General features: G+C 55.8%; 1 protein-coding gene across 3 annotated transcripts; it reads right to left on the reverse strand.

Moving 5' to 3' along the window:
* Positions 1 to 728: 728 nt before the first annotated feature.
* SMTNL2 (smoothelin like 2) lies at positions 729 to 20,990 on the reverse strand. Of its 3 annotated transcripts, none has more exons than XM_019743855.3 (8): positions 20,486 to 20,990; positions 12,958 to 13,048; positions 12,275 to 12,430; positions 11,435 to 11,510; positions 10,252 to 10,431; positions 9,042 to 9,159; positions 8,503 to 8,654; positions 729 to 1,689 (listed from the first exon to the last, which is right to left on the reverse strand). In XM_019743855.3, exons 1-8 carry the CDS (start codon positions 20,882 to 20,884, stop codon positions 1,563 to 1,565), a joined length of 1,299 nt encoding a protein of 432 aa, XP_019599414.3. In that variant the 5' UTR covers positions 20,885 to 20,990; the 3' UTR covers positions 729 to 1,562. The 3 variants fall into 3 exon arrangements, with proteins under 3 accessions (XP_019599414.3, XP_019599413.3, XP_019599415.3); XM_019743854.3 differs by having other exon boundaries at positions 12,188 to 12,430; positions 20,486 to 20,989; XM_019743856.3 differs by lacking the exon at positions 20,486 to 20,990 and adding an exon at positions 19,325 to 19,479 and having other exon boundaries at positions 12,188 to 12,430.
* Between the last annotated feature and the right edge of the window lie 502 nt (positions 20,991 to 21,492).

Here is a 21,492-nt window from a genome sequence, read left to right on the forward strand (position 1 = left end):
GAGCCGGAAAGGGAGTGATTCCCACTGTGGGAGCATCCAAAGGATTGAAGAAGACTGCAGCCTGAACAAACAAATCTGCTAAGACCACTGCTTCCTCACCTGGCAAGCTCTGCCACGTTCCTCCTATCACCACCACCCCCAAAGAGCTCTGCCATGTTCCTCCTATCACCCCGAAAGAGCTCTGTCCCCACGACCTACAACACAGTAGACAGGCATGTGACTCTGAGAAGGCACATGGGCACTGGCATTTAGAGCCCATGGCATGAGCGGAAGACACATATTAGCTCCTTAAAGGGAAGTTCTCGAAGTTCAGGGCTGAAATCCAACACAATTCGAAAACGGTTCTTGAATTAGAATAAGCTAATGGCTGTGGCTTTATAGGATCCAAAGATGTGGTAAAGCCTACCACCAAACAGCTGTGAATTAAACCAGCGCTCCTGGATGGTCTTCCTCCACGTGCAGGACCACCCCAGAACCTGCCACGGCAGACCCCTGTGTATCACAGATAGGCCAGTCTCCATCCAGGGACAGATCTGCAAGGGGGCACTCTCTGTTCACGCTCCTTCGACAAACGGAGATGAGCAAATGTGATTTTCAACTTTCTGGGCATGTGATTTAGGTGCAGAAACACATAAGGGAGCATTTAAGTAGACTTTCATTTGGAATGTGTGCAAAATCTCTTAGTCACAGTCCCCATATCCCCCAAACAGAAATAACAAACCCCAAGCGAAGTGCGACACATCTTTTTATGTACAAATGGTCAATGGTACAGATGGAGTTACTTTTTATAAATATCGGCAGCATATTCCCTAGAAAAGCTGTGAATAAACACTACCTCTCTACACAAAGGGCCTGTCCGGCCCCAAAAGTGTTAACTCTACAAGAGCCTATTCTTAGCCTAACACTTGTGGGGCCTCCCGGGAAGGACAGGAGCACTTTGGGACAGTCGAGAGCTTTCCCATCTCCCCAGAGAGCCGAGGTGACTTGAAGGTCATCTGTTGCCTAGGACCTGGGAGTGATTAAACACTTTCTTCCCAAGACTTCGGTCTTCTTTGTCAAGCTGCTGATTAAGCAAGCGGTCTTTCTGTTTCCTGGCAGTGGCCCAGAGGGAGGGAGGAAAGGAACCTACAATAGTGTGAGGAAGTAAAAAACTCTGGGTAGTTTGATTTAAAAAAAAAAAAAAAATTTTGGTAATCAGTGTAACCCTGTGAAACCAATGTATCAGATTCACCAGAGGGAAAATTGTGATTTAGCATTCCAGGATCTACAGACAAGCATTTTTTTAAGGAAGATAATTACTTAGCACCAATTTCTCTCTCTCTCTGGTAATTTTTCCTTTTCCTTCGAGCCCTGGCTGTGATCAACACAGTTGGAGCGCAGCGCAGCCGTGCTTTAATCAGTAAACACAGCCGGGCAGGACGGCAGCGTCGTCACACGCCACAGAACAAACAGCGCTCACACCAAAACGCAACTCTTCTCGGGCCATCCTGACTTGGGGAACACAAGGGGCCCCACAGTCTCCTCCTGGGGTTGCAATGGTGGCGCTCCAGGCCCAAAGGGCGTCACTCAAAGCGACGCAGGTGGTTGTACAGCGACTGGACGTAAGTGAAGACACACATGGGGTCTGGCTTGCGGCCCATCAGCATCATGTCATCCACTTCGATGAGGCGTTCGCAGTTAGCCAGGTTCCTGAAACACAGATGCCCCGTCAGAACGAAGGTCCCCACAATCAGCCAGCCCCATGGCCGTCATCACCCCGAGAACGAACTCAGCCTGGAGCTGGAGGCTACCAAGTGGCCCCCAACTCTAAAGGTTCTTACCCCAGGAGAACCTTTAGAGTCACTTAGTCTAATGCAGTGTTTCCCAAATTCCCACATTCAGGAACCACCTATGCAACTTCTATTTTGATTTGAGTTAATGTCAATTTTCAGTGAAATGAAATTTCCCTAGATTAAGTTCTACTTAAAAAGTATATTTTTTAATTTAGTCTAATTTTTATTAATAAAATGTAACACTTAAATTTCACTAAAAAATTCAATGATATCAGCAGTATATGGAAAGTCAGCATGAACTACGGTAAGTCCTTATTTACCATCGCGGATAGGTTCTGTGACTTAAATGAAATGACGTGTGACAAAATCAATTTTACCATAGGCTAATTAATATAACCAAGAGTCAAGAGTTACATTCCTATGGCATCTCATCATTGTTACAAAACAATGTTACTCAAGGACCTGTCGTAAAAAGAATAAAGTAAATTCACCCATCTGCCTCCTAAAACAGTGTTTTAAAACTTTTTTTTTACCATGACCTATAGAAAGAGATTTTTCATCATGATTCAGCAAACACATACACATATGTGGAAATAAAGTTTCACAAAACTACTGATCCTTTCTTCTACCAATATTTATAATATTTCATCTTTATTTATCTCCTCACCTCTTTTATCTTTTCTTAATGCTGGTCATGAGCCACTAAATTTATTGTCTATGGATGTTTGAAAAATTGCCTAAAATCATCTTGTCACCTACCCGCACCCCCTACCCCCACCCCAGGCCCTCTGCCTCTAGTGTAGACACGTGTGGAAACTTGGGCCTTTCACTGGGCTGGAAAGAAAGCTGATCCCTCTGCCATCCCAGCTGGGAGCGGGCTGAGGGCCCCCGCTTCAAGGTCTCGTGGAAGCGGAAAGATGGGTATCCAGTTAAGGTACATTGATTGCACTGAGTATCTCGGCACTGAGTGTTGAAATAACAGCCGATGTCCTCTGGAATGCTGAGCAATGCTTCCCCTGGGTGCCAGATGTGGCTGTCCTGACGTTACCAGGCAGAACGGAAAGCACAAAATGATTCCACTTGTCCAATCATCAGTTTCTTTCCTTCAACAGCTGTGTGCGCTTTGGTAGTTCCCGGGGTCCCCAGTCTTTTTCTTCCCCATGTCAATAAGTGCATGACTACTAGGGTTTCCATCCCAGTTCCATCCTTACTAGCTATGTGACTTTGAGCAAGAGACTCTGGGCCTCAGTTTCCCCATCTGGAATAATAACCACTTCACAGGGTGGTGTGGACAATTCCATGCAAACAAGATACTGTGTTTCCCCGAAAATAAGACGTAGCCAGACAATCAGCTCTAATGCATCTTTTGGAGCAAAAATTAATATAAGACCCAGTATTTATATTATATTATATTATTACATAAGACCCAGTCTTATAGTAAAATAAGACCCAGTATTATATTATATATTATGTTATGTTATGTTATGTTATGTTATGTTATGTTATGTTATGTTATGTTATATTATATTATATTATAAGACCAGGTGTTATATTATAGTAAAATAAGACCGGGTCTTGTATTAATTTTTGCTCCAAAAGATGCATTAGAGCTGATTGTCTGGCTAGGTCTTATTTTGGGGGGAAACACAGTAGAACAGTGCCTGGCACACAGAAAGAGCTCAGTAAACATTAGAGATTATTGTTGTTGCTGTTTTTATTACCGTGCCTCACTTTATGAAGGAGAGGGGATCACTGGGGAAAAGAGGCCAACATTTGAAATCTAGATTGCCGGGTTCAGCTCCTCGCTCTAGCAGTTGCTTCGCCTTTCCTCGTCAGAAAAACCGACTCCTGCCCCTGCTCCTCCTGCCCCTGCTCCCCCTCCCCGTGGGCTCCGCCTCTGCTCCATTTTGGGACGTTGCGTGTCTTCATGTGCCTTGGACCCCAGAACCTGTGAACCAGTGCACAGGGTTCATGCGGCGCTTCCCACCGTCCATCCCTATCGCCTCCTGGGCTTGTATGCTCCCAAGACAAGGACCATGACATTCGCACGGGGCCCTGCTTTGTGGCACTGGCCTGGCGCCAGGCCTCCTATCAGAAACCAAATGTCAAGGTGAAATGGAGACATCTGTCCCAGATCCCATCGCTGCCTCCCCCTCAGTTTGGAGCGGGCAGCCGGTAAGGGAATCCAACAGCTTTGTGGGGTGGCGAGTGCTTTGGCCCAATGAGCGGGCACTCTTGCTCCCCAGGACAGGCCAGGGCAGGGCTCGGTGTCAGGGAAGTCAGTACTCTGACAAGGGGAGTCATGCCAAGGTGCTTTGTCAATGGTCAAGGATTGAAAATCTGAGTTCTTTGAGAGTCCTCCAGGGACCTGACTTCACCTTCCTGAGCTATCACTTAGCATCTGGTGCCCTCCTCCTCACCTGCAGCACAGCAAGAGCACCTGCCTTCCCTCCCTCTCTCTCCCTCCCTTCCTCCCTCCCAAGGCTGCTGTCAGAGGAGCTCAGGCGTGTGTGAGCAGACTCTGCACATGTGCGCACGGTATCCCCACTGACAGCTGTGGCCTCAGCAGCCCCCCTATGAAATGAGGGCAGCAGTAGACCCCTGAACCTCAGACTTGGAAGAGCACTGAAATATCATTCTCCAAACTCCTCCATCAGAAGCACCAGCCATCTGTATGAAGGCCCTGCTCTGGCTTGCTCACCTCCAGGTCCAAGGAAGGGGCCCTCATTTCCTCCAAGGACAATTCGAATCCCTCTGCAGGTGGCACTGGCCATGACAAAGTTTACCCTTGGTTCCTCATGCTCTTTTCCCTCTTGGTACTTCACATCGATGGGTCTCACAAGGCTGATTATTTTTCCCCCTACAGAAGAGCCTTCCACGTGTTGGAAGAGAATCTTTATATGCATGTCTTTTCCTGAAACTAACTATCTCTGTTTCCTTCCTTTCCCTAAAGGGTACCTGGGACCCTGTCTGCCAAGCTGGTTCTAATTTCTTTCTCGCCCTCTTCACAGAAGGCACGCAGAACTACTGGCATGTCCCAAGCGTTGTCCTACCTGGGAGAGGTGCAGGGAGAGCGAGCTGACCCCCTTCTTCATCCTAGAGGTTGCATTTACCTTCCTAGGAATGACATCCCTGCCCAGGCAGAGTGTCCTCAAGATCAAGGTGGCAGTAAGGACTGCTCAGGCCTCACCCTGGCATCACCCTCCACTACCAGACAGGAAGCCGTGAGCAAGGTGCTGGCTTCCCCAGCAAACAACCAGGGGACAGGGCCACATGTCCCCACCACACCCCACCCACCACAACATTAATGACAAGATTGCCAGAAGCTGCAGACACAGCTCATGAGACAGGATATGAGACAAGAAAAATGATGACCAGCCTTGACTTTTATAAAAAAATATTTCAGTCTCAAATATTAGAGGCCCCAACTGCCTTTTCAATTTAAAAACATAAAACTGCTTTTGTAAAAATGATACAAGCTTGTTTTAAATAATTCAAACAACATGGAACAGTCCAAAGCAGAAAATACAAATCACTTCCAATGTCACCGCACAGCAAGAACCAGAGTCAACATCTGCCTATTAGCAGATGAATCTACTTAGCCCCACCTTGTGTGGGGTTCAAAAGGGTTTAGAGGGTTTTCTCCTACCCCACTCTATTGTGATCTTCAGCCACCACAGGGCTGGCTTGGAAGGGAGAGGAAGGAGGGGTTTGAGGGGTTATTTTTATTTGTTTAAGCCTTCTCTGAGACCAAAATGCCAGGGCTTGGGCTGCAGCGTCCTATTTGGTTTTAGGCAGAGACACATGGACACTACAAATAGCCTGGAAGCCCCTTCTGCTTGGGGTAACCGGAGAGCAGGGCACATTCCCCACAGGGCAATTGGGAGCCTCGGGCGGAATGTCTGGCTCCGTGGGAGATGAGGGGAGAAGGGTGCAGAGGGTAAAGCACCCATAAAAGGGGCTGGTCCTCCCGCTTTCCAGGCCCTGAACACCTGTTCCGCAAGGGGAGCTCGTTTTGCTATCAACACCACATTGCTCACACAGATTAGGCCACGGGGAATCTTTGGGACTGTGAATTATTGGGGGAAGGGACAGCTCAAGCCACTTTTACTCCACAGGTTCCTGACACATCTCTGTGCTTTTAAGGCAGTTGCTCATGGAAGGAAGGGTCGGGAAACTTTTCTTTCCTGATACAAGGTGGACTCAACGTGTGGAGGCCCCATCCGGGTCCTCCTTTCCCTTCCAAAGGTTGTGCCTTCATCAGAGCCCAGGCTCCTCTGCTCCCACACTATCCTTCTTAGCGCATTCCTGCTGCCTACGTGGCTCTTGGTGGCTTCTAACAGTCCCACATGTTTGCCTGGCTTTGGCTGGCAAACCTAAGGAATATACTGTATATTAAGAAAGTGGTAGCCAGTATCCTCAAGCAGGTGTCCCTGTGCTTTCTTTCCAGCTTCTCTAACCAGCCTATTTTCCAAATAACTGGGTGATCCAAGCTGCTGTCCTCCCAAGAGGCCTAGGACAGGCAGGCCCTTCCCAGCCGTCTCCCCTGAGTACCTGCGAGGTAATGTCCCAGCTGACTCATGAGAGGAGGCACCTTCCCAGACTCTGAGCAAGCTCCCCATACAGGCCTGCTGTGGGCGCCCCTCCCCACCCCCTCGAGTCAGCAGAAAAGCTAGAATTCATCTCAGGGGTCTGGCAGACCAACCTCCCCTCCCCAGCCAGGAGCAGGCTCAGGCCACAGGGAGGCAGGGCCAAGTTTTTTTCACCCCTGCTGTTTGCTCTGGGGAGGAGGGAGCCTAACCCTGGAGCCTCCACCACTGCTCTCCCAGGCTGGGAACAGAAGAAACATCTGTTTGGAGTCTGGAGGCTCCGTGAGCTCAAAGATTATGCTGGGAACACAGACCCACGAATTGCTCTGGCTCTAGCTGCCAAGGGAAGCTGTGTTCCCTGGGAGCTGGGGTGCAGGGCCGCCACCCCGTGGCCCAAGGCCTCCCTCTCCCTACCACAGCCCAGCCTGGTCCAGGGCTGAGAGTGACCAAAGCAACCAAGGCATGAGTTGGCACCACCACCTGGCCCACTAGACTTGATGGAAAAGAACTCTGTAACTTGAGTGTGGCCTCACCCAGCTGGGATGGGTCTTGGGGTGCCCATGTCATGGCCCCAGCCCTGCAGACTGACAGTCTTATTGTTGACAGTCCCCCCATTTCTGGGCTTCAGGCAGCTGGGCCTCGTCCTGGGGAGGCACCCCTCCCCAACATCATGCACTTGGCTCTGCTTCACCATCGTCTGGATCCAGTTGCATAACACACTCCGTCCAAAGCTGTTTCTGCAATTAGGATGACAGCTAATCCCAAGCCGCCAGGAAAGAGAAGGCTTTTAAAGTATACAAGGAGTTCTTATGACCCCGAGGGGGCCGCGAGTGCAAGCACGTCATCCGAGACAACACAACAGGGGCAATACTCATGTTCCAACAACTTGGGCCAAGGAGCTCGGAGCCAGGTCTCCATTCTGCCCCCAGAGCGAAAGCTGCTGCTCAGAGCGGGACGGCTGCCTGGGCTCAAGGTGAGACCTACGATACCAAGGATGGGTCTTGTCACCTGCTGGCTCTGACTCCTTTCCTGGCCAGGCTCGGCTGGGTGTGGGGGGCTGGGGTGAGTGAGGCTGGGAGGTTGGGCAGGGAATGGAGTGAGGAGGGCAGGCAAGGCCAACTCAACAAGCACCGGAGAGCACCTCCCGGACGTGGGCACTGGGGACGCAGACAAGAAACAAAGGGGATCGGACGCAGGTCGCTAGCAGACGCTTATGTCACAGGCACGAAGGCGGGTGGGCAGGCAAGAAAGAATGAGAAATGTTCCCTCCAGGAAACTCGCTCTGAGGAGCCTTTCCTTTCCTCTGACCTTCCTCGCCTTAGCCCCCCGAGGCTTAGCATCAGGCAGCCCTGAACACCCTCATCTGTGCCCCACGCTGCCTTGGGGCCTCGATGGACCACAGTAATGGCTTCCCCGCCTTCTGCTTTCTGCTTGTGTTCGTTCAGCCAGCAGGAGGCCCTGGTGTGAGGGCAGAAGGAGGGTGAGGGCAGAGTATGTATCTGTGAGCTGGTCGCATCCACTGCCCAAAAGCACAGGTCCTATCCGCCAGCCCTCTGCACACACAGCTACGCTGCCCAGTTCGCTAACTGCAAGCTGAGTACCCTGCGGCTACTGTACTGTGCCTGGCTCGGCTCCCTCACTCCTGCCTACCCCTTTGTAAGGAGTCCCTCTCGGACTCAGGATGAATGCACCCCCGCCACAGCGCTGGCAGATACATCCCGCCTCACAATGCTCCTCATGCTCTGGAGCTTAACCTCAGACAATAACCAAATCCCCACTGGCTTCCCCGGGGGATCCCACAATTGCCCCCACCCAATCTTCTCCTGATGAGCAGGTCTTCAGAGGTAGGCAATTTCATGTGAATGCTAGAACATGTTTAGGGAAGCAAAATCCACTTACGGGAGAAGTTCTTTTAATGTCTCCCAGGCAGATACATTCCATTTCCTATTGATTGGTGGCTGTCTCTCACCCAGGCAACTGCATCTCTCCACCAGCCCAGGGAGGACACTATCCCACTGCCCGTCACGCCCTGTCTGTGGCTGGTTTCCCAGGCCATCTACCAGAGGCTGGGCACCCAAGAAAGGGGGCAGGTGCACTGAGAAGAGAACCTGGCTGGTCGCCAGCGGGACCACCATACTCACTCAGCCATGGTGAAGGCCAGCTCGAAGTTCTTCTGCCGCTGCGTGGGGCTCAGGGTGCTGTAGTCGAAGGCATCAGGGAAGAAGGAGTGCACCAGGGCACAGAAGGCCATCCCATCACTCCAGCTGGAGGAGAAGTTCTGCAGGTCCACGTGCTACGAGCGAGGCGAGGTCCACACAGGAAGGTGAGGGTACAGCCCCCACCCACCTCGGCTGCCTCACCCAGTTCAATCCCACAAGCAGATTCTCCCAGCCCTTTCCCAAGGTCCACCATCCACCCAGCTCAGCCACAAGCTGGAGTCACAACTTCACCCTGTAAGGTGCCCTAGACCAGTCTGCTCGGGTCCAGATACAGGACTCGTGGGATTTCTAATCACATGCTGCAGGCAGCTAGGGACCCACTGGAAAAGCATAACTGCTCTAGCTCCTACTCTCTGCCCCATCCTGGGGCTCTTGCCCTGGTCAGGGAAATGAGTTAGGAAGATGCTCAGCCAAGCTTCTGGTCGGGGTTCCCAGGGCCCGTGGCGGGATCCTGGGCTCACCTGGTAACCAAGAGTCTTGCTGCGGCACCATTCGAGCAAGATCTGCTTGATGCTGCTAGCGCTGGCTACCCCGAAGCTCTGGGACCGCTTCAGCTTGGCCCGGGCCTCGCCTTTCCCCCTGTGGAGAGAACGCAGGCCTGCCGTGGGGGTCGCCCCTCAGCTGCCATCTCCTCTGAGAGGCAGGGAAGTCCCCAGCCATTCCCACACCACTGGGAAGATGGCCCCAGCTGCTCTGTTCACCCAGGGGACGCTCTGTCAGCACAAAGTGTCCCTCACGTCCCATGTCTATATCCAGGCATGAGCCCTGCACACCAGCTACATAGCTGTCCTTGATAGTGTCAGCAGGACCATCCCCCCTTCCAGCCTCCAGGTGCCCTGATTATTTCCCACACTTGGAATCAGCAGTCACTTGGCAACCTTGGTTCAGAGGATCTGAGCCTGCACGGCCCTGTGCTCATGCCCTGCCCCTGCTGAAACGCCTTCCCCTTATCCAAAGTCTCCTTATGAGCCTCCCTCTGAGGCCGCCCACCCTGATGGCTCTTTCCCAGCCTAGAAGGATGGTTTCCTCCTCTGGGCCCCAAGGACACTCTCCAACAACTGAGATGAGGTGGTTTGGGCCAGTGGGGACACTCCCTGGGTCTCTGTCCCTCACTAGGGTTGGAGCCTCAGGAGCCATCCCTGGGTCCTTTCACCATCTCAGGCCTGGGCTGCACCCTGTAAGCAACAGGCACCACTACCGTGCACTGACAGGAGGGCCAGATAAATGGGCAAGCCTGGGTCCCATCTCCAATGGGGAGGCTCGAGGCATGACAGTGGACCCGTCAGCACTCGGGTCCTGTGTGTCACTTCCCGGCTCCTACTGGGAATCCCAATCGATGGACCTTCTGGTCTTCCAGTCATACCCAGAAACCAAAGGGGCTACCACCCACAAAGAACGTGGGTGTGAGGGCATCCCAGGGACCCCTCTGAGAATGGGGAACAGAGGAGGGCTCTCATGAGGCCTTGCCTGGCTCCCTGCCCCCGGCGCTCCCTGCCCCCGGCCCACCCTGGGGCCCAGTTCGGACCTGTGTCTTGCCCGTGAGGTCACATCTTAGGGAAGGACCCATTGGACGTAGGACAGCGCCAGTTTTGCTGTGCTGTGCCCTCCTGACCCTAGTCTGGATCTGGACCTACTCTGGGGGCCCCCTGGTCTGGGCACTAGTGTCCGTACTTGCCCGCTGTATCCTGCTCCCACTTCTCAAACAAGGCCTTCCGAGCCTGAGCACTGGAGGTGCGAGGCAGCGTCTGTGACCTCACCAGCTCCCGGCGGCGCTCCCCCTGGCGATGGGCCTGAGCGGTGGCTGGCGGCTGTGGGGACGGGGGCGACTGGGGAGGCGTTACTAGAGCTGGGCTGAGGAGAGAACCACCGAGTCAGGAATACAGGTCCAGCCATCACCAGCTCACACAGGCCCCAGGCTCCTCCTCCCCACTGAGTGAGGAATGAGGCAGAAATGGGGGCTACTGTGGCAGGCGGAAAGAAAGTACCACTTGCTCTAGTCTCTGACCAGTTAGGCAGGTTTTCTGAACTGAGCTGCTGTCTGAAGCAGGCAGCCTGGCCAGCACGCCCAACTCAGGGAGGGAGACTGGGCCCCCTCATGGGTGAGGGTGTCAGTGCCTGGGGCAGGCAGGGAGCATCCTCTTAGGCGGGAGGTGTACCCAGAACCAGTCCCACCAGGACCAGACTCCCCTCCTCCACCACCAATAGATAAGACCCCCCTTTGTTTTCCCCCACTGGAACCGTTTGCCAGAAAGTCACAACTCTTTTATTATTAAGAGAAAAAAGAAAGCCAAGCCAGTCCTCCAACCCTACCTCCCCACCAACCCCACAGCCCAGCTGGCCTGGGGCAATGCGGGGACACCTACAGGCCAGGAGGCCTGTACCACAAGCCCCTACAGGCTTGCCTCAGCCTACGGCCTCTTCAGGTACCTCCACAGTCCACAGGCAGGAAGCACCCCGGCTCGAGGGACCCCAGCCAGGGTGGATGGATGAAGAGGACAGTGGGAGACATGCTCTTACCCTCCTTCCTCCAGGGGGACTGAGACACTCTTCCTATCTTTTGACAGACTTGCTTTGAAGGGTCCATAGAGAAACCAGCCTGCAGCCATATTTCTCCCAACAAAACTCTCCAGCCAAACCCCGCTGCCTCATTTCCCCTGCTCCAATCCTACCCAGCAACCCTGCTGCCTTAGTTCTCTGGAGGCACCAACCCAAGGAGTGTACCTCCTCCTGTGACCAGCACAGGGAGCTCCCTGCAGGTGGCCTGGGCATCCTGGGTCCAAGGCAAAGCCCAGATGACACCTGGGGAGCGATGGCCCCACCCACCAGGAACGTGGGAACATGAGCCCTGACTCACCTGTCATTGTTTCTGCCTGCTGTCACTGCCCCATAGCCAGAGCCCAACAAAGACAGTGGGAGAGAAGAATTCTTCTCTGCAGAACAAAGGGAAGGAGAGAAAGAACAAACCCTGGTCGCAGGGAGGGGCAGTGCGACCCTTCTGCCTCCCTCCTGTGCCCCAGCCCTGTGCATTTACTCAGCATCACTGCACAGACAGGCAGGACCCCTGGGCTAAGCTGGCCGCACCTTGGCCAACAACAGTTGAGGAGAAAGGAGGCTGGGATCATAGAGCAATGACATAAAAGAGGTCTTTTAAAGTGTCCCCACCTGCTTCTGAGAACACAGGGCCCAGGGCCTCCTGTGCTATGTATCCAGCAAACATTTTGTTTCCGAACCTTCATTTTGGAAGCCCATAGAGCCCCGCCTCAGGTCTACCACTGACACCTGCCACGGGCGGGGTGGGGGGGATTATGCCAAAAGGTACAGGCTAAGAGGCCACCTTCTAACCACAACCTCAACCAGTAATAAGAGCCAGGGTTGTCACCCAAGGAGGATGACACTACTGCACGGCATCTCTGGGAGAGGAGTTAGGCAAGGTTGGGCCCCACTGGATGGCACAGACAGCGTAGAGAAGGGGTCACAGTGACAGGCAGAGGGGGCACTAGGGCTTTGCCCCAAGTTTTCTGAGTCTCTTGCTAATCCCCCAGCGCCTGCCCACCCTCCCGAACCAGAGGTGGGGTCAAGCCCTAAGCCCCTGCTCCCCTGCTCCTACCACTGGAACTGGGAGTCCAGGGTGTGGTGGCCTCACTGGGGCTCGAGCTGAGGCCCCCCAGGACAGTGGCAGACGTGGGCGAGAGACCTGTGGTCGAGGTCTCCCCAGAAAACCTCTCGGAGACCCGCGTGATGGCCGTGACTGGCTGGTGGGGCAGCCGCAAGGGGAGGCTCGCAGGGCGAGGCTTGGGCGGCTCTGGTGCTGGGAAGGTCTGGGCGGCTTCAGGGGGTCCATCACCTGGACCTGGAACATGTGACCAGAGGGAGAGCGGTAGGTGTCAGTCATGGCATCCACAGGGGCCTCAGACCCCCAGGCGAGCTCCAGCCTCCCTGAACCCTCTTCTGGCTACCCGCTACCTCCACGGTCGCCCTGACCGCTCCCGTCTCCGTGACCTCTCCCTACTGGGGACTCTCGCTGCTCCAACCAGAGCTGACCTCCGCTCCAACTTCCCCTCACAGCCAGGTCAATGAACACTAGTGGGCGTGTCAGTCCCCTCTCGACCCGGCTCAGTGTATGGACGATTCCTCAGCCCCTGCTTGCATTCCTCCAGAAACAGGAAGCCTTGCCACTTTCCGAGATCTCCCATTTCCCTCTGTGTTGAAAAAGTCTACTTCACACCGAATCAAGCTGTTCTCCTGGCAACCTGTCCATACGTTGGGGTTCAAGCTCAAGTGTTCCCTCCCAGCCAAGGGATGCCCTGGCACAGATGCCTGGCCACTAAGACCCTGACCCCCAAAGCCAGCCAGCCAGCCTCTGCAGGTGGCCCCTACCTGTCCCTGGTTGGTGTCCATTCTCAATAATGCATGGGTTGGAGGTCCTTCTCATCTCTGACTCGCTGGCTTCATCACGATGCTCCACACTCTAGAGACACAAACACCGTGGGGCCCTGTCAGCCAGAGCAGGCAGCCTACCCCCAAAATCACTCCCCAAGCCCCACGTGGTTCCGGCAGGGCAAACAACACTCATGTGTGAGAGAGACAGCCCCCAGGACATACAGTGATGAGCCAAGGAAACACAGCAAGCTGGGAGGACCCAGCCCCAGCTGCTCAGTCCCTGGGACCCTGTAAGGCAAATACCTCCTCTAGACTCATCCAGAGCCCAAAAATGCTAGGGACAAAGGCCAAAACAGAGGGTTCGAAAGGAGCGTTCAAGGTGGTCCCTCCCCTCCCCCTGGCTGGACCAGACGAAGGGGTCAGGAGAGCCTGGCTCAGGCTCATTCCAGGTGGCAGGCTGGTGTGGCTGCCTGTGTGGGAACAGCTGAAACCCAGAGACATACATGAGGTTCTTCTGAGCGAACGATGGGGGCCCTCATGCTGAGGGCTTCTCATTGGATGCAGGGTCCCAAGATTTGCCCGGATGTCCAAAGCACAGGGGCTTGATTGGCTCCAGGTGGCCCCTCCCTCCACCCTAGGATGCAGCAGTGGGGAAGGGGTGTAGAGAGCCAAGACCAAGAACCAGCGGGGGAGCCTGGCATCCTGTGCTGCCAACCACCAGGTGACCTGGGACAGGTCATGCCCCCTCTGAGTCTCAGTTTTTTTGTTTCAGATCTGGGAGCAGGCTACGCAAGTACCATTTTGAGCACCTACCAAGTGTCAGGCCCTTTTTCTGGGCATGTCATGTATACCAACTTGCTTCTATCCTCCCAGGTAGGTGCTACAAGCCCCATTTTACAGAGGGGATTTGAGGGCTCAGAGAGAGGGTTTGCACAGTCCAAGGTTACACAGTGAGAAACAGCCAAGACCTGTGGCCAGAAGGGACATTCTCCTCAACCACAGTCCTGCCCTTCACACAATGAGGGAGGTGTGAAGGGCTCGCAGTCTGCTGGGGTCTGCTGGCAAGAGAGGGATCGAGGCAGAACCCTACCAGGGGTTCTACTAAGAACTCACAATGGATGGCCCGAGAGGTTGGCTACACCTCTCCCTAGATGCCTCCAGGCTGGCCCCCTTGTCTATAAGGTTCCCAGGTAACAAAAGCCAAGCCCCAGCCCCAGACAGCTCAGCTACTTCTGCAACCAGTGCAAGAGGTGGTCACCCTGCCATGGAGGACTTAGTCTGATGGGGGAACAAGGACCTCGACCAGATGGCACCAAGGCAGCCTGAGGGTGTGCCTAAGACAGACGTCATCCAGCCCAGTGGGTCAGCGAGGGCTTCCCAGAGGCAGGAGTGCTTGAGCCAAATCTAGAGCAAGCCAGGGGGACAAGGAGGGAAGGCCATTCCCAGCAGAGAGACTAGTGTCTGCAAAAGCTGACAGACATCAGGGCACAACATACTGATCCGGTGGCTGCAGCAGCACCGTGCAGCCCAACGTGCCAGTGCCGAGAACTTGGCCTTGACTCCTTGGACAAAAAGGAGTTGAGGGTCATCAGCTCTGTGTTTTAGGAACATCCTGCAGAAGCCAGTGAGAGAGTGGCATGGACTGGGGAAACCAGATGGCCAGCCACCTCACTAGTCCCGGAGGGGGATGTGAGAAAGAAAGATGGGGCAGAGGGAAGGTGAATGGCGGCAAGAAGGACGCAGAGCTTTGGGGAGAGTGAGTGGCTGTGGAGGGAGAGGAGGACACCACGCCTCTTCCACGCATGGGCTTCAGGCCTGAGTGAGGTGGCCAGGAAGGGAGGGGGCGTTGGCGAGGAAACAAGTACTTCAGTTTGGGACAGGACTAGGGGAAGGTGCCCTGGGGCATCAGGGAATTGAGGCCAGGAAGCAGCTGGGTATTTGAGTGTGAAGTTTAGGAGAAAGGAAAGACAGACAAACGATGGAGAAACAGGAGTCTTCCATCCAGAGCACAGCAGAGGAAGAGCCGACTCTGGGCTGACAGGGCCGGGGATGAGGCACCACATTTCAGGGGCAGAAGAGGCATCTGCAGATGAGAATGAGAAGGAGCAGCCAGGTAGGTGGGACGGAAACCAGAAGAATGCTGAGAAAGACAGGCAGAAGTGTATCAGGAAGCCAGGCACGTCAGCAGCGTCCAAAGGTGGCGTCAGGTCAAGGAAAAGAAGGTCAGGATGAGATCTAAAATGCATCCATTGGGTTTAGCAAAAAAGGAGGTCACTGGCGACGGTTTAGGAACTGAATCAGAGGCGAGGGGAGGGGACAGGAGATGGCCTGGGGGAGAAGCCAGAGAGAAATGGAGACCACACAGTAACTTTAGCCATGGGGGGAGAGGGGAAAAGGGGTTTGAGGGATTCTTCCAGATGGAAGGAGTAGGACATTTATAGGCTGAGAGAAAGGCTCCAGCAAGGTGAAGGGACGCTCTAGAGGTGGGGTCTCCGGGGAAGTGAGAGACGACAGGACTCAGAGCCTGGCCTTGGACAGGAGGTGACCTCTCAACTTCAGATTCAGGAAGACAGAGGGGGAGCAGCCAGGCCTACTCATAGGAACAATGGAGAAGGGTGGGGGGCATCTCCTGGCACACAGAGTGGGGAGGGCATTGCTAACTTGAAGTCAACTCAGCAGGGGGTGGAGAAACAGCCAGTCCCTCCTGAACCCCAGACCCCACCTATCACCAGGTTCCACCCAGCTCTGGGGTCTCCATGTCCCCCCACCCACCCTGCTCTGGTCCAACAGGTTCCACAGGTCCTCCAGACAGGGGCCTGGAGGGACAGGCTGATGGCAAAACCATTTTCCCAGGAATGTGGGTCTCTATGGGGGGGCCCCACAGACACACTTGCCCCTGCACGTTGCAGGCCCACACCTCCCATAATGCCCCAAGGGACCAGACGCTACCAGGAAGATTCCTGCCAAAGGGTCTTGGCAAAGCAGAGGGGAAGGGGATAGGGAGAACTCGTGCTGGGAGCCTGGACTGCAGCCCTAACTTCCAGGTTACCCTGCAGTCACTGCCCCATCCGGAGACTGGAGCCACTCCTCACCCAGGAAAAAGGCTCTGCCCACATCTCGGCCAAGGGGCTATTCGGAGACCACCCTCCTACCCATCATCACGCAAGCCCAGTGTGAGAAGGGTCACCCCAAACCTGACATCTAGACTAAAGGCATTAGCAGAGCCAAGATACGGGACTCAAGTTTCCTACCCCAACCCAGGGCTCTGCCCACAAAGTACCCTGGCCTTCCAGAGGGCAGAGAGGACAATTCAAGACACATATGTCTCCCAGGACCTGGGGCAGGGTAAGCCTTGGTGCGCCCCTCAAGGGGGAAGAAGCTGGGTGTGAGTGGGGTAGCCACCCCAACAGCACCTGAGCCCTGAAACCAAGAAGCCAGGCTGGGCTGGAGCGAGCACTTCTCCGGATCCCAAGCCCATCCATGGAGGCCTCGGGCATACTCTCCCAGTGGACTTCCTTCCCCCAGTGGAGGGCAGCCTGCCTCGGCCACAGGGAAGGGAAACAGGGAGGGACCTCTGTGTGCTGGGCAGAAATCACTGGACAGCCCTGGGGACAAGAGCTGGTCCTGCTCTAGCATCTCCAAGATCCCTGTCTGGGCTTTGTTTTAAGAAGGGGAGGCTCCCATGAGAGAGCCCGGCCCTGGGAAATGTTAGGGGAAAGGCAGGGGCTGCGATAAATCTGATGTCAGGGACCCTCTCACTAGGAAAGTGTTTAAATACTTTTGTGAGAGCAGGAATAATATTGACACTCTCAGTGCTGCCTGATCCCATACGGGCTCATGTGTGGACACGGGAGCCCACGCATGTGCCCAGCCCACATGGCCAGAACCCCCATCTTAAGCTGGTTAACACACGGATGCCCCACCCTCCTCCTCACTCACACCATGGTTTTAAAGACTCAATTCAAACTTCTCCCTAAAGCATTTAACTCCCTTATCACACAGTTGTGCCTGGGAAAGGAAGGCAGATAAGGCGAGTCTGGTTTCTTTCATGGCCGGGCCTGACACCGCGCTCCTGGCAGTAGTTCCTGAGGGACTCCACTGCCTTGGCCATGTGGACCCAGTGGCTCCAGCTCAGCTGAGGACTTTTCCAGGGAACAACTGTGGCCCAGGCTCCAGGGCCTGGCCTGGCCTCAGGCTGCCGCCATCCACTGCCGGCCCCCAGCTATAGAGCCGTGGCTCTATGGACACTTTTATAAACGGATTGGGCTGATGTTACTGTTGTAACTACCCAGCTCCGTGTGACAGGCCCAACTGGACTGTGCCAAGCACCCTTGGTTTAGATACAAGGAAACTGAGGTCCAGCGGGAAGGAGGTGCCCCCAAGGCCTCACAGCAAAAGTGCCTAAACCAGCTCCTGTCTGCTCCGGGGCCTCGTACAGGGAGTCCTCCCTGATTTCTCCCATCCCACTGCCCTGCCCTCCTGCCCTATTCCTCCTCCAGGGGCCTCCCTGGCTACTCCTGTTTCCTCACTACCTGGCTCCCATCGGACGTGTCTTAGCCAGATGAGCAAGGTCCTTAGCAAGGTCAGGTTTGTGTACTCACAGTAGATTACTTGATCAACCCTTTCCACACTGAGTTCAGGGCACATTTATATGCTGAGTATGACCCCCGCCCCTCCAACTCCTACAGTCCCCACTTTGAAAGAGCAGGATGCAAAAGTGTTTCCCAGTCTCACTGCTCACTACAGAGGGGTGATGTAACACCAGCCTCCACAATGCCTGACCACAGCCACCACAGGCTGGCGTGTAGGCATGAGACCCTCACACCCAGACCACTCCCCTCCCCCACAACATAGATAAGGGGGTATGAGAGGCCAGAGAAGCAGCAGCCCTGGCACCCAGCCGTGACCCTGTCCCGTCTTGCCCTCGAGCCCTGATTCCCTGTTCATGACCAAGCCGCTGATCACACGATTCCGGTCACAGCACATAAGCAGGAACATGTTGGATGGATGGTTCCACACAGCCCCCCTCACTGCCAGAAACCATCTGGGAGCCTGTGTCATACTCCTGAGAGGTGGGCTGCAAGAGACATGGGGACCTGACTATGCTTCTAGTCAGGTGGGGGAAGCTACGTCCAACCCAGGAAGTGAGCGTCTGACCCCACTGGAGACCCTGACCATCCTCCATCCACAGTCCTCAGCGATGCCTGCTATTCCACCTCACACCAGGCCTTTCTGAAGTCTGCAACCTACTCCCCAACTGTGTCTCCATCCTCTCCCCCCACCCACTGCAGCCTCCCTGCTGACCTCCAACCTCTTCTTCCAGGAGGCTCTCCTCTCCATTCCTAAGAGTGGGCTCTCCAGGGCCTTCTAGCTCCCTGGCAGCTCCTCTGCCTCTGCACAGGACTTCTGCCCACCCTCTCCTGCTGCACAACTGCCCTGACGACCTCGCCCACTCTAGGACTTCAATGACCAGCTCTGCCCTGTTGTCTCCCTAAGCTGCGGCTTTGACCGCTCTGGGCAGTGGATCCATGACTCCACCTGTTCTGCGACAGCTTCACCCTGGATGTTCCACAGCCCCTCACACTCAACCCAACCCAAATGAAACCCAGGATCTCCACCAGGTCTGTGACCCAGCAGGCCCCCAGGTAGGGCTCCTCTCTCTGCCTCCCTGCTCACATCCAAAGACTATCTCACCCTGCTGATTCCCCCTCTGAGACCCATCTCCAAGGCAGCCCAGCTCTCCTTCACCCACTGCTGCCCCAGCTATGACCATCCTCTCTCCTTGGACCATCACAACCAACTTAGCCTGTCTCCAGCCACCCTCCAACTCACCACCCATCCTGGAGGGAGCTTGCCAGATACAAGGAGGACCCTGCCCCTCCCGTGTCCAGAGCCCCCAGAGACCACCCCCATAAGCAAGAGGACAGCTCACCTCAGGTGATCATGGCCAACTCCCACTGAAAAGGTTAGATGACTGAAGAGAATCCTCTCATATGTGCACATGTATGCATGCACACATATTCATACACATATGACTGGGAGTATTTTTGTTAAGACTTGGGCAGCTGCTTCCATGAGCAGACAAGCAGCAAACAAATGCGTGTTAAAATAAAACCTCAGAAACAGCCGATGACACGGTTTATTGGGCATGTGTGAGCCCACAGTGGTGACTTTATACCACGGACATATAGTGTATCATGCTCATAGGGCAGAATTACACTCCACTTCACACGGAGCACTGGGTCACCCAGGGGCTCTGCCACCAGCACATGTTGAAGTACCTCTCGCATCCTGAGCAAAGCCCAGCTCCCTTGCCCAGCATCCAAGGGACCTTCACAACTTGCCCCTCCACTCTCATACTCACCCGGCTCCCCTCTGGCCAGGGAGTCCTTTTAGTCTTCCTGAGGCTGCATGCACAGCCCCCCATAGCACCCCGGCATATCTACACCAGCAGCAGCAAGCCCTGAGCCTTCAGCACAAAGCCTTCCTGGGACACCCACTGGGGACGGATGATGGCGTTTGCAGCAGAACATCTGCTCTGACTGCCTGCACTATTGATTCTGCTCCATCTAGGGCCACCTTCCACCCAGACTGGGACCTCCATGAGCTAATCTGATCCCCCCCCCCCCCCGCCCCCTGAAGTGCACACAGGAGACCTGAGTGCCTGATGGATTGAACCAAGGAGGGGCCCCAGGTGCAGACTACTCAGACCAGACCCTGGAAACCCAACCCCAGGGCACATGCCTGAGCAGGGTGGAAAATCCCACCCAAGGGCCACTGCACACACCATGAAAACATTCTAACCAGCCACTCCAAGAGGCCCCGTGCTCAGGGTACTGACCGGTCCACACCGGCCTCCGCCCCACCTCCAGTCACTGAGCCCAGGAATCTACAGACTGCTCAGGTCTCGTTTCCCTGTCTCTACCTTCACGGTAAGGGATTTGCCCCCTGCAATGCGAGTTCCCAAAGGCCGCTGCACCCGACCAGATGGTGTCCTCCCCACACACAGGGGCTTGAGTTCACAATCTGGGTTAATTGATAACCGGAACCGTCAGGCCTCAGTGAAGCGGCAACATGGGGGGAGGGGGCGTAAAGAGAGGTGGGGGAGTAGCGGGTGCTGACCATTCCAACACCCCAGGGAGGCCCCGGGTGGTGTAGAATGGTCAGGGGCCGGACCTCAGAGCCCAAGCCCTTAGTGTCATGGGACAGCGGGGAGAGGAAGACAGAAATCGGAGCAAACAGGGCCCGTCTCCAAAGAAGGGAGGGGGCCCGAGACAGGTGCAGCGGGCGGACTAAGACAGTGCGTCTTGGCCTTCTTCAACTCCAGAGTAGCGGCGGGACTCCCACCACCGAATCCTAGTGGCGGGTGGAGGCAGAGCCCACACACACACACACACACACACACACACACACACAAACCCACACCCCCACACCCGCCCAGCAGACATACGCAGTCGGGATGGCAGGGCGGCACCTGCAGAACCCCATTCCCCCAGCGCACGCGCACGCGCTCTCCCAGGCTTACCTGGCTGCGGCCGGACAGCGAGAAGGTGGCATGGCTGGCGAAGCGTGCGGTGCCCAGGCGGGGAGCTCGGTCCCGAACACCGGGCGCAGGCGGAGGGCTGGGCGTGCCTGGTGTACCGGGCGCAGGGGACAGCCCGGTCGCCAAGCCCAGTGCCTCCACCTGGCGCGTCAAGCGCTCGAGCTGCGCCTGCAGCCTCTGGTTGTCGCGCTGCAGCTCGGCCACCGTGCGCGCCAGCGGGCCGGCCAGGCGCAGCGCCTCGGCCACGCGCCGCTCCACACCGCGCTGCAGCCCCTGCATGTCCTCGTGCAGCGCGCGCACCGCGCCCTCCAGCGCCGCCTCGTAACGGCCCAGAGCCTCGCGCACTGTGCATGCTTCCGCGGCGTCGGGGGCCGGCTCCATGGCGGAGCGGGTTGCAGTGGACTAAGACCGGACCTGGCAGCGAGAGAAGCCAAGCTCCGCAGCTCCGGGCCTCGACTGGCCTTCCCCAGCTGGGCTCGCCGGAGGGGCGGTGGGAGAGGCGGGCGGAGGGCGGGGCGGACCCTCGAGCCCGGGGACTGGGCGCCACGCGGGGGCGGGACCTCGGAGGCGGGGCCGGCTTGGGGACACCCCGCCCCCTGGAGACCCGCGGGAAGGTGCGGGGTGGGGGCCCCTCAGAGGCGCAGAAGAAGAGCTTGCCCCACCTTTGGCGTTGCTAGCTACCGGGTCAGCGCTGAGTCCGAGCCCCCTTGACCTATGAGGAGCGACGTGTGGCCCGGGGTAGGGGCTGCAGGCCCACCGGAAGAAGGCCTTGACTCCTAAGTGGACTTTACTTTGGAGACCACAGACACGGGTTACGCATTCTCTAGGCGCTCTCACCCTCAGGGCCGTTGTCCTCCTGGAGATGGGGACGTACCCACTACTCAGGGAGACCCGAGAATAGCAGCACCAGTCCCTAGAATTGCCCTGTGACCCTCACCCTGTGCTGGGCACTGTCCTTTCTACACCGTGGGCACGGCTCTCACGAGCAC

The sequence above is a fragment of the Rhinolophus sinicus genome, chromosome 12 (assembly GCF_057876585.1).
Source record: "Rhinolophus sinicus isolate RSI-liver-muscle chromosome 12, RSI-T2T, whole genome shotgun sequence".
Classification (NCBI taxonomy): Eukaryota; Metazoa; Chordata; class Mammalia; order Chiroptera; family Rhinolophidae; genus Rhinolophus; species Rhinolophus sinicus.